Raw genomic sequence first — 12,686 nt, 5'->3', positions numbered from 1 at the left:
GCTGCAGCGGCGGCGGGGGCTCGTGATTGCCCGGGCTCGGGTCCTCCTCCGGGCCGGGGGCCGGGCGCCGCTGCCGGCACAGCCACTGCGGCTCCACAATCCGCTTGGCGAAAGGCATCCTGTGCGGTCGAGTGGCGACTTTCGGGTGGCTTTCCTGGGCGCGCTCCTGGTGAACGGGCAGCCGGCGCGCCCACCTGGGCGGGGAGCAGGCAGGAGTCAGGCACAGGCGCCCTCGGCGGGCCAGGAACGCAGGGGCTCTCGCTCACCTGGTCCCTTTCTCGCCCCCGCCAGGCTCCTAGTAAATCAGTCCAGCTGGTCTCCTCCGGGTGCGTTGTTCCCTAGAGAAGGTGACAAGCGCAGGGCGCAGGAATTCCGGGGCGCTCCCGGGCTCTCTTCACTTGCTTCCAACCGGGGCCGGCTGGCTCAGCTCCATCGTTCCTGCGCTCGCCGCTTCACCCCGTCCGCTGCCGCCGCCTATATAAATGGGCGCGTGTGTGTGTGTGTGTGTGTGTGTGTGTGTGTGTAGAGGTGGGTGGGTGGGAGTGTGTGCGCGCGTCTCAGTTTGAAAGTACCCCGGCGCAGGCCTCTCCCCGCGCGCCCCTCGGCCGCTCCGGGGAGCGATTGCGCCCGGGCTCTCTCCCTCCTGGGCGGGGAGGAGGTCTCAGAGAGGCGCTCTGAAAACCCGGAGAGAGGAATCCGCCTCCAGCCCAGGCGCAGGAGGCGGCGCGGGGGCGGCAGGGCGGACGCAGGGCGGCGAGAGGAGGGGGGAGACTAGACCGAGGGGGGCGCAGAGCCCCGCGCCGCCGCTGGGAGTCACTGGTGGCCTCGCTGCGCCAGGCGCGTTCCGGTGCTAAACCACTTCCTCGCATCCAAGGGGTCAGAATTGAGACTGTCAGCATGGTGGGGGCGGGGAGTCTCCAAGTTAGGATTGGGGTTGTCAGTAATGAGCGGGGAGAGTGGAGGGTGGGGTCTTGGGGATGTAGATTGGGCGTGTTGGAGCAAATTGCTTTGCTGAATTCCAGTTCTGTGCAAGTCCTTTGGGCTCCTAGCAGAGAAAACAGGGCAGCCCCTAGAAGTACCAAGATCGCTGTGAGCGTTAAGAAAAAAAGAGTGGTGAGCTTTGGGCACATCCCCCTGCGGAGTCGCCTGGATGGTGTTTATCCCTGTTCTCTGCTGTCCATGGAATATATCGGGCAAGGTCTCCATAGAAGAGAATGGGTGAAACCCAAACTACCAATGAGTGAAAACACAGACAACTTCTTGCAAAGCTCATTGACACGCTAGTTGAGATAAACCCTCCCACCTCCCTGCCACCAGATCCGACTCAGAGGTTTGTTGTTTGGTGTTTTGTTTTGTTTTGTTTTGTTTTTAGTGCTCCTTCAGAGATACTGTGATTGTTGGAAGGAACACAAGTTTCCTCTTTGGTTAACTGAAAGGTATTTCTTTAAAAAAAATGGGAGGAGGGGCATTTTCGATTGCAGCAGCCTCAGACCCAAAAGGGTTTGGGAAATGTTAATAAGATACATGCTTTCATCCTTCCAAAAAATATACTGTAAAAATATTTTTATTTTAAAGCCACAAGCCAGATCTTAGGAATGCAGCCTTCATTTCATCTGTCTAAAGAGAACATGGAAAAAATATGTTTTGTGGAAACAATAAAGTCCTCCAGACCTGTGATGATGTCTCCTCTCCTCTTCTCCTCCCCCAGTGCTCCTCCTCCCATGAGTCCATGCTTTGGACAGTTTTTATAAAGGCTTTAAGAAACCCATGCCTTACTTTACCTAGAAAAATAGCAAACTTTTTTTGGGGGGGGGGACATGGGGGTGACCCTGTTCATTTAAAAAATCCACATGGGGATTTGGGAGACAGTTCCACAATGTCTGTGATTTACATGGGAATGGTTTAGCAACAAGAATGATAATAATGTGCAGAAAAAGAAAACACAGCAAACTGTTCCAATTGATGACTCTACCAAAACTGGCTTTTGGGGGTGCATTGTACCTTCCCTGCAACTTGATTTTCAATTTGGTTTGGTTTGGTTTTGAAACAAAAAAGTGACAGGGGAAAAAAAAGTATTTTGGAACAGTCTTTTAGGATTTGCTCTTTATCTTGCAGATCCAAACCGCTCAGAGCTGATTGTTTTCAAATTTAGCTTGACTTTTTCATATGTTCAAAAATTCTGTGCTTGAGTTCTGCTAGGTAGCCAAGCCACACAACTCCTCCCCAAACACACTGAGGCATATAAAACAATGAGAGTATTAAGGGCATCCAGTTAACAAGCCTTGTGGCAACAGTCTGCCCTGCCCCTCACTCCCCCTCACTCAACATTGTCCTATGAATAGCACCCAAGGGCAACAGTTTGCACTGGGTCCAGCTGAACATTAACATGGCTGGGAGTGACTTACAGCTCTCACTCCTAAAAGAGCTTTAGCTTACTGCTGAGTTGCTTTCTGAGCCTGAGGGCCCCTGTCCACCCAGGAATGTGATCAGAGTGGAACGGGCCAAGCCCAGTCAAGCCTGGTGGGGGAAGTGCACTGACCGGTCCTCTTGCAGGGCAAGGAGAAGGAAGATTACAGGGGGAGAGGCTAGCCACCTTGGTGTCTGCCCTAAAGTAGTCATCACAGGCTCAAGTAGAGATTTCAAAATGATTCAAAGTACAGTTCAATGATGCACAAAGGAAAAGACTCTCTGCTGTGTCCTGGGCTCCTAGTTCTATGCTAGTAAAGCCATGTGGTTGAAAATGAAAAGCTTTGATTTTAGCTTTTGATCTTCTCCATCCTCAGTACATCTCCACACCCCACCCCTCCTTCCTTTGATAGTTCCCAGTGACCATGCCAAGATCATGTCAGTTCTGTTCATTTTTTAGGACTTTGAAGGATAGCCTCCTTCAAAGTCCCAAAAAAGAAAATTAATAAAAATAATCATATTCATTGGTCTGGATGGTTGAAGTTTGCTCCATTGCCTGTAAGGTGTAAATAAAGACATTTTTAAGAAATTTTACGATTTTTGTACAAGTAATATTCTTGAACTGCGGTGTTGACAAAGAAGACTGAATACACCATGGACTACCAGAACAACAAAAGGTGTGTCTTGACAGAACTACAGCCAGAATGCTCCTCAGAGATAAGGATGGTGAGATTACGTCTCACATACTGTAGGCATTTTCTTAAGAGGAATCAGTTTCTGGACAAAGACTTCACACTCCATAAACTAAAGGGCCAGGAAAAAAAAAAAAGGAGGAAGACCCTCAATAAAGTCAGTTGACATAGTGGCTACAACAGTGTGCTCAAGCACAACAGACTGTGAGGATGATGCAGGATTGAGCAGTGTTTCTCTCTTTTGTACATAGACTTGCTATGAGTCTGAAGTGGCTCAAAAGCACCTAACAAGATCTAAATTAAAAAAAAAATAGTATGCTACTATGCAAAGGCAACTTCAAGACAGGCCTCCATCTCTACCTACCCCTTCCTAGCCCAAGCCCCTCCTATGTGGTTTACCCACCTCTCATCTCCAGCGCTCTCTCCATACAAACACAGCTTTTGGCTTAGCCCCTGCATTGTATAACTTAAATGTTGAAATCAATAAAAATTCAGCCACATGTAATCATGTTGAGATGTACAAATATGCTTCATACATAGGAGCCTTCAACATACCCATGAGCTATGCCTTTTTTATTCAAATCTCCAACTGCACAATTTTGCTCCAAATATTCACATAAAAAGTTCTGATGAAGAGAGATACCTGAAAGGCTGGTTTTTTATACCCAGCTGTGTGTACATATGTGAGCATTAGTCTCTCTTGATTGTACACATAATCAATGTCCCTATATTTATTTACCAAGTGCTTGTAACCAAAGTGGAAAGGAAAGGCAGAATTAGAAAATCATCATCTATTTCATTCCCAGTGGTAATTTGCATAGCTCAAAGGCCAGAATAATTTCTCCATAAATGCAAATATTCTTTCATTATAAATCCTATGCCACTGGAAATGAATACAATATCCTTTCCATATCCCCACATCCCATGACTATGCTCATGTCTGCTTCAGCCCAGTAGGAATGAAGTCTTTGATGCACAACAAGATAGAGCATTGAGAGGACCAAAAGGTCCCTCCATGTTGGCCTGGCTAGCCTCACACTTGGACAAAGCCAAAGTCAAGTTTCCTCTGGGACCTCACAAGTAACAAAACAGAGATTCCTCAGAAAATTTACATAAAAAGTTCTCTTCTGGTTCCAAATACCCAGCATTGATGCTATTATAGCATTTTTATTCTTTGTACACCTATGTTTCCTGCTGTGTTGTTCACAATAGCAAAGAGATGGAAACAATCCCAGGGCCCATCAACAAACGAATGGATAGAGAAGCTCTGGTATATTCACACAATAGAATATTATGCATCACTGAAAAACAAGGACCTCATGAAATATTATACAAAATGGGTGACGCTGAGGGATATTATGCTGAGTGAAATATCTCAGTCACAAAAAGACAAATACTGCATAATGCCACTGCAATAAAATAGGATTGACATGGAGGTTACGGGGAAACTAAGAAATGAGGGGATAAATAATATATATTGCCTTGAAACAGATGAGGGAGAAAACTTTAAAAGGGACATATTATTAGGTATTATTTGTATGACAACAAACCAGAGTAAGAACTCATAGCAAAGTGGACTGGGGGTGGCAGGGGAGGCAAGAGGAAATTGTGCAACAATGAAAGGGTTTTTTTTCCAAGAGAAAGGTGACTTGGAGGGGTGGGTAGGGAGGAAAATGAGCAGCAATGAATGGAAATAAAGAAATAATTAAATAAATGATTCAACATTTTAAAAAAATTTCTTCTGTCCAAGAGATTTCAGGAGCTACATGAGCATGTTAGCATTATCATATCATCATAGTGACTGAAGTCTCCACTTTCACCATCCAATTAATTACATCTATTCCCCACTGAACCACTTTCACTCATCACTGAAAACCCTGCCACTAAGTAAAGAGCTGTTATATAAAAAATACTTCTGTTCATTTTATTGGGAAAGCCCTGACACAGAAAAGATTTATCCAAGTTAAAAGCAATAATTAGAAAATAAATGAAAGTTCACTTCCACTGCCATTGAGTCAATTCTGACTCACAGCAAACCTTTATTTGGTTTATAAGGCTCAAAAATAAAGTTTCCGAACTCCTCAAACCTTAAATTCACTGCTGGACATTATGACTCATAGTGGTCTTCCAGTGGGTTTCTAAGGCTATAAATCTAACATGAGCAGACCGCTCATCTTTTCTCTGCTGAGTTACTGGTGAATTTGAACTGTGTAACCTTTTTGATCAGCAAGTTAGTCCAACTTGTTAAGGATTAAATGGCCTGAGGTCTCAGAGAATTCAGGCTAGATCTAGGAGAAGGCTCTTTCACTGTCAGCTCTGGGAACTGGGTCAGGGCCTGGACCTGGGTACCTCCCTGTTGTTATTGTTCAAGTTATGGATCTAAGTAATTAATAGCTAATGATGTTCCCAAAATGCTCAAGGCTAGGACTTCAGGCTGGGACTAGACCCTACCTTTTTCTCTTCCAGTACAGGGAATTATTGATCATTGACCTTGTTCCCAGTAGGAGTGATATTTGTTTCCTCCTTATCTTCAAAGTTCCTAGCCTCAAATTTCACAACTGAATATCATCTTGAACATGCCAAATCTAGACTTCGTCAGAATTGCAAATGCCCATTTCCAAATAACTGACAGCATTACAGCAGATGGTGATAGCAAAAAAACAATGGCGCCTCATTCATGTCTTCTGGTGGCGCAATCAACATCCACACTGGATGCTCCCATTTCCTGGGCGCTCCTGGTAGAAGCTTGGGGATAGAAAAGGAAAAGACACAAACATCCCTCTCAAAGGGTGCAGTCTAGTGGGGTAGACAGACTTGTAAACAAATAATTGTAGTGCACCGCCAGGCAGGCTATAATAGAGATAAGAATTAAGTGCTATCCAGAATCCCAGAGCGATTAGCGCTGTCTGGGGAATACAGACTGCAGCAAGGAGTCCCTCCACTAACAGCCCAGGCCAGAGTGCTGGTGCTTACAGCTAGCTCACACACAGAAAGATACAAGCGGAGGCAAAGCATCACTTGTGGGTCAAGGCAAAATAGAATGGTGAGAATCAAGACACCCTCCAACCAGCTGAAGAGCCTGGATGGTACTAAGGATTAAGCACTCAGCTGCTCACTGAAATATTGCAGGTTCATGCCCACTCAGAGGTATCTCACATGAAAGACCTGGCTAGGAGTTGTCAATGAGGCAACAGCAATTGTCTCCAGGGAGCTGCAAGACAAGACGTACTTCTGACTGCAATCATTACATGGCATTTCCAAAAATATTATTTTTTTTAAAACCCTGCAAGCCAAGCAATAGGAGAAGGAATGTAGAACTGATGTTTTCGGTTTTGTTGGTTGCGGGGCTTGGGGTTTTTTTGGTGTGTATATTTCAGTTGAGCTACATTTTTTTTTTTCAGTCTGGCAAGCCTATGTTTATAGACAGGAAAAGGACCTTTACAGTATTTCCCATCAAGAAAATCTCCGACTGGGTATGATAAACCCCTCTCTTGGGCACATGGCACTAATAAGGTCAAATAGCCACCCCTCAAGGATCCATCAGCTAGTTCTCCACTTTTGGAACTCTTCGAGGTCTGCTCTCTACATATCCTCCTGTGATCAAAACACACACGACTGGCCTTGAGGTGCTTTTGAATGTGGTGGTCTTGACATAAATCAGCTTCCTCCCCACCCAAGAGGAATGTGGAGAGAGTCAAAAGCTACAACTCCCATTATCAGTCTGAAATTTCGTCCTTGTGAACAGCCAAGGCAGCAAACTTCGAACTTGATCAAGATTGTAGTGCTCATTAAGGAAGTGAAATTGAGCCATATTTGAAGGAAAGCACTGTAGTAATTATAGAGTTATGAAGATTTAAAAGCTATGTGCCTCGGCATGCAAAACACTACGTGTTTCCTTTGGGCTCAAAGGTATCGCAATTACAGGGCTTAAGGGTAGCAAAGCACCGAATTAGAAATCCCCATTAGTTTGATTAATCACCGATGTAAGTATAGTCACTGGAAATGGCTCAGCCTGATCTAAGACTCTTCCTAGTCTCCCCCTTTCTCCTTTCCTCCCCCACTTCCTTTACAAGATCACCGGTCCAGAGAAGAATCCAAACCTTCTATTAACAATAAGAAAATGGGTGCAGGAAAGTTAAAACTTCCTGAAGCTTAATGATTTCCCTACATCAATAGGGATGCCTTGGCCAGGAGTTGTATAATCACATGTTCCTTTTCCCAGGCTGTTAAACATTATTAATGATACAAAAATGACACATTAGTAAATCCAATAAGAGAACTGGAGAATAAAATATTTTAGATGGACATGGTTTAAAATCAGGAAGATTATGAATCTGAATTGTGTCTTTATATACCTATTTAAACTGTATGCGGAGCAAATCATTAGAGAAGCTGGGGTATATGAGAAAGAATGTGACATCAACATTGGAGGAAGACTTGCCATGTGCACATGGCACACCCATACTTGCTGAAAGTGAGGAGTATCTGAAGCACTTACTGGAGAAGATCAAATATGGATTTGATCAATATGGATCCATATTTGATCAATATGGATTACAACTCAACATCAACAAGACAAAAATGCTCACAATTGGACAAAGCAACATCATTATTGTTGTTGTTATGTACCCTTGACTCATCTGTGACTTATAGCGACCCTATGTACAACGGTCGTAAACCCTGCTCTATCCTGTGCCAACCTTATTATCTCTGACACACCCACCCCCTTATAAATGAAGAAAAGACTGAGGTTATTAAGGCTTTTGATAACAGCTGTCAACAAATCAAAAGAAATGTTGCATTAAGGAAATCTGCTGTCAAGAACCTCTACAAAGTGTTAATGAGCAAGGATGCCAGCTTAAAGATTGAGGTGTGCCTGATCCAGCCACAGTCTTTTTAATTACTTCCTGTACATACAAGAGTTGGACAATGAAAAAGGATGACAGAAGTCATAGTCTTTTTAATTACTTCTTATACATATGAGAGTTGGACAATGAAAAAGGATGACAGAAGAAGAATCAATGTCTTTGAAGTGTGTTGCTGGAGAAGAGTAATACTATCCCATGGCCTGCCAAAAAGAGCACACATGATTGTCTTGGATGAATTGCAACCAAGGTGCTCCTTAGAGGCAAGGATGGTGGAACTCTGTCTCATATCTTTTGGGCATGTTGTCAAGAGGGACCAGTCCTGGGAAAAGGACATCATGCTGAGAAATATGGAGGGTCAGAGAAAGAGGGAAGACTTCAAAAGAGAAACTGATAGTTATTTTAACAATGGATATTGTAGATTGAGAATGTATATTGGAGACTGTGAGGATGGTGCAGTAAAGGGCAAAGTTCAGCTCTGTTGTTCATAAGGTCACTAGGAGTTATATTTGACTTGATAAAACCTAACAACAACAACAAAATAAAATAATGCAACCACAGGAAGTCAGCAGGGCTAATAATATACAATACTGCATTGGATGGGTGGGCTCTAACAAACAAGCAAGAACAATAAACCAATATCTAGCCAAATGAGAAATAGTTGGAATCCTGGGTGAACAAATGGTTAAATACCTGGCTGCTAACCAGAAGACTGGAGGTTTAAACTCATCCAGAAGCACTTCAGAAGAAAAGCCTGCTGAACTACCTCTAAAGAAGCAGCCATCATAAACTCTATGGAGCACAGTTCTACTGCTGACACCCATGGGGTCATTATGATACAAAGTCAACTGATGGAAGCTGGTTTGGATTTTGGAGCAATTATAAGAAAAAGTTGAGTTCTTTGGTGGGAACTGATGTAATCATCTGATCAACTTGATTAACAAATGGGTTTGCAGAAGAGGTATCTCTCCATAAGAAAAATAACCCCAAAACTATTCTTCTGGTGATGGGAGCACATTTGGGGGTCAGGAGAGTTGACTTGGTGGCTCTGCATCAATACAACCCCAAAGTATGAGAACTTTTATGGACAGAGAACAAAAAGGCATGAAAAGGTCAATGCACTAATTCAAAACCAGCACGACCACTCAAAGAAAACACTTTGTAAATGGAAACTCAGAAGTCTTGGCATGAAAGCTCTTTATGGGAAGGGCCAACCTTTAAATTGTGCACAAAAATGACCTTTGATGGGAAAGGGGATTTGGTCAGCAGGAGATTTGAAAATAAAAAAATGTCACTGAAATTTACTTATGTGGCCCTTTTCATATTTGCACATGAACTACAGGACTCCTGGGATCAAACTTCAGACAACCAAACAGCCAGGCCTCTTAAATGATTTTTTGAGAGGTGTTTCCTTTCTCCACCTTGATTGTAAAGAGCCAGGAATAACAGCTCTGCACACAAAGTAGTCATTTTTATGTCTCATCCTGTCTCAGTGGTCTCATAATGGGTGCAATAAGAGTCTGGAAATAATGAAAGCTTCTCCACAGAGAGACACACGACTTGTCATGAGGCACAATAATAACACCTAGGAGTCTCAGATCCTAACTACAACGCGAGCCAAAACTTCACCAGAGGAGCGCTTCCTATCAAAGGGAAAAAGGAAGATTTCAGAGGGGACTGTCCTACATACCCACTAGTGGACAGATGGAATCGCCAGCCACCAGGTTGAAAAGGAAAGGTTGTCTAAGAATTATGTGAGAGAAAAAGAGAAGACAGAAAGCAAGTGGCCCTGCTATGCCCTCATGGTGATTGGTTTTGAGCCATTTCAAAGTCCTGCTGGCTTTATGGAGAGCCACACCTCTGGTTGCTAGGGGAGTCAGAACTTTGGGTTGAGGAAGCATAAAAACAGAAAAGAAGTTCTTTGAGTTTTAAAAATTATTTCCATTTTTATTTAACTTTTGCCTTTATTTGGTTGTGGTATGCTTAGGGAGGAGGTTGATATTTATAACCACCCAGAAAACGGTGCAGTTTTGCCACTGTGACAGACACTCTTGTCTGCTTACCCATAATCCTCTTCTCCCTTCCTAAGAGAATCTCAACTTGGTTCAGGGTTACAATAGACACAGGCTGATCTCCTCCTCTTTCAAGGCTCCCTTGCATTCAGAGTTGTCCAGATGGTGCAGCTCTGGATAGAAACATCCATGGAAATTAGGTAGAGATTGCTGACAATAGTGTTCCTTTCTTGTTATTGTCACTGCCCCTTCCTGCTACTTCCTTCTTTGTCCTCTGGCCTGGAGAATGGACGTGAGTTGGAAATGGAAGAACAAAGTCACACAAAGGATGAATATGGAAGCCATATGTGAAGGGTGGTCAAGCTAAAGGCAGGAAGGCACCTGGGATCCAAATGACATAGCAAAGTGGCTGCCTCAGACCTGGATTTGCCCCTCCAGACCTCTTATCTTGTGGAAAAAATGACCCCGTATTTGGATCAGCCACTGTACATGCAGCCAGAGCCAGATACAGCTCTGAACAATAAGAGAACCAGTTCATTTAATAGCAAAGATCCAAAATACAGCAGACCTGGATCCTGGGCCTGACTTACTGATTCATCCCACACATGCTATCCAATAAATACTTATGTGCTAGTGGCTGCTCTGGGCACTGAAGAATCACCTGTGAATTGAACAAAATACAGATCTACCATCATGAGGGGAGAGAGTTAAATATTGGACGATTAGATTATTTGTTCAGTTACAGTTTCTTTATTCAAGAAGTAGTTCTAGTGGTTGTATCTAGTTAAACTAATAAAAAGAAATGGTATCCACAGCAGGTGCTATCAATTCTTATTCCAGCTCCCCTCTACCTGGCTGGGCCACCCATCCCTGAGCTGCTCTGGGTGTTGACAGTTGAGTTCTGCGTGTTGGAAGCCTTCTCTGGAGGACTTTTCTGTTGTTCATTGAGGCCACCTGGAGGCTTCCCCCTAGAAAGGGAGCTCAAGACTAGACAATCAATGATAGAGGGCAGGACAAACTCTAAGGTGTCATTTATACTCTGGAGCTCATCTCCAGAGCAGGTTGAGATTAGCTTTTCCTGAATCTACATCTCTGCACCTTCTTCCTGCCAAGCATATCCCCTCACACCTTAAAGGTTCCTCCTGAGGGCTCTCTTTAACTCCGTTTCTTACACAGCATGCCCCCCCACACACACACACACCTTAGACTCTATTAATAGGGAATCTGACCTAAGATAATGTCTGTTTGTAATTATTAACCCAAAAAATGTAATTACTTTAAACTAATATATATTTCTATTTTGTACTTAAAAATATGTCTTTTTCTTTAAAATGAATCTTTAACTCGTGTGGGGGGGGCATGTGTATATTTTCCCCCACTTCTCTGCTTTGAATAGATCATCTGGAAACTTGCCAGTTTCACTTGAGGTTAGCAGAAATTCAAGCAATTGCTTAAAACTCAATACAGTTTATTATCATTTAACTAAATACAGCTCCCCTGTTCTAACCAGTGTGCCGTCCTAATTGTGTTAACAAACCATAAATCATTTTATTTGCACCCTTGATTGACTACTTGGTAAGAAAAGGTTCATAAGGATCTTTAACAGTGGATTACAAGTTCCTAAGATGTTTAAAAAGAATAATTATGATCATCCCTTTCTGATGAGTATTCAAAACCAAACCATATCAAATGCACTGCCGTGGAGTCAGTTCTGACTCATAGCCACCCTCCACTCAGCTCCTGAGGCTGAAAATCTTTATGGTAGGAGACCGCCCACCTTTCTACTACAGAGTGGATGGTAGGTTTGAACTTCTACCCCGTTAGTAGCCCCACATGTCAGGTACTATGCCACCAGAGCTCCTAGTACATTAAAATATTGGAGGTTGTTATTGTTGTTGTTAGGTGTCGTCAGGTGGAGTATGACTCATAGTAAACCTATGAACAACAGACCCAAACACTGTCTTATCTATCCTGTGGTATTCTCATCTCTGACACACTCGAACCCACTGCTGCAGTCAACTGAGTCCTGAGTCCCTCAGTCCACCTCGTTGAGGGGCTTCCTCTCCTTCATGGACCCTTCATCTTTCCAAGATGATGTCCCTTTCCAAGGAACAGCCTCTTTTAGCAACATGCCCAAAGTGTGAGAGAAAAAGTTTCATCATCTTTGGTCCAACGAGTACTCTGGCTACACTTTTCCCAAGACATCTGTGTTCAGTCCTCTTGGCAGTCCGTGGTATACTCAGGGCTCTTCAACACCACAACTCAAATGCATCAATTCTTCTTCTGTCATCCTTATTCTGTCCAGCTCTTAGATACATAGCAGGTGACCGCAAAGACCATGGCCTGAATCAGGCATACCTTATTACTCTTTTTTTAAATTTTATTTTATTATTTTGTGTGTGTGTACCGTCAAACTGGATCTGACTGGTACAGGAGGACATTGTCCCTTCCTTCTCCAGCAGAGCATCTGGTGGATTCGAACCTCATGCCTCTGGGATTGCAGTGCAATTACTCTTTTGTTTTAACATTATTATTATTTTGGAGAGGTCCTAACAGTGGTCCCTGACAACGATGTAGGTTGTATCTCAAATATTAAAGTCACACAACATCATGATGATTTATATATAGAGAAGACTGCTAGGAAAACAAACAGATTCATCCTGGAAAGGGTTAAACCGGGTGGCTCCTTGGAGGCAAGGATTCTGAGGCTC

The 12,686-nt window shown here is 43.5% G+C and overlaps 1 protein-coding gene and 1 pseudogene across 1 annotated transcript in view; both read right to left on the bottom strand.

Moving 5' to 3' along the window:
- NHS (Nance-Horan syndrome (congenital cataracts and dental anomalies)) overlaps positions 1–118 on the bottom strand; it is a 386,812-nt gene extending 386,694 nt beyond the window's left edge. Inside the window, exon 1 of the mRNA XM_006892433.1 lies at positions 2–118. Within this exon, the coding sequence (XP_006892495.1) occupies positions 2–118 (117 nt within the window). The remainder of the gene's footprint in view (position 1) is intronic.
- Positions 119–303: 185 nt separating this feature from the next.
- Positions 304–12,686, bottom strand: part of LOC102861218 — a 116,606-nt pseudogene continuing 104,223 nt past the window's right edge.

This window comes from Elephantulus edwardii, unplaced genomic scaffold, assembly GCF_000299155.1.
Source record: "Elephantulus edwardii isolate Elephantulus edwardi_28Jun2011 unplaced genomic scaffold, EleEdw1.0 scaffold00115, whole genome shotgun sequence".
In the NCBI taxonomy this organism is placed as follows: Eukaryota; Metazoa; Chordata; class Mammalia; order Macroscelidea; family Macroscelididae; genus Elephantulus; species Elephantulus edwardii.
This window is presented reverse-complemented; position numbering and strand designations above follow the sequence as displayed.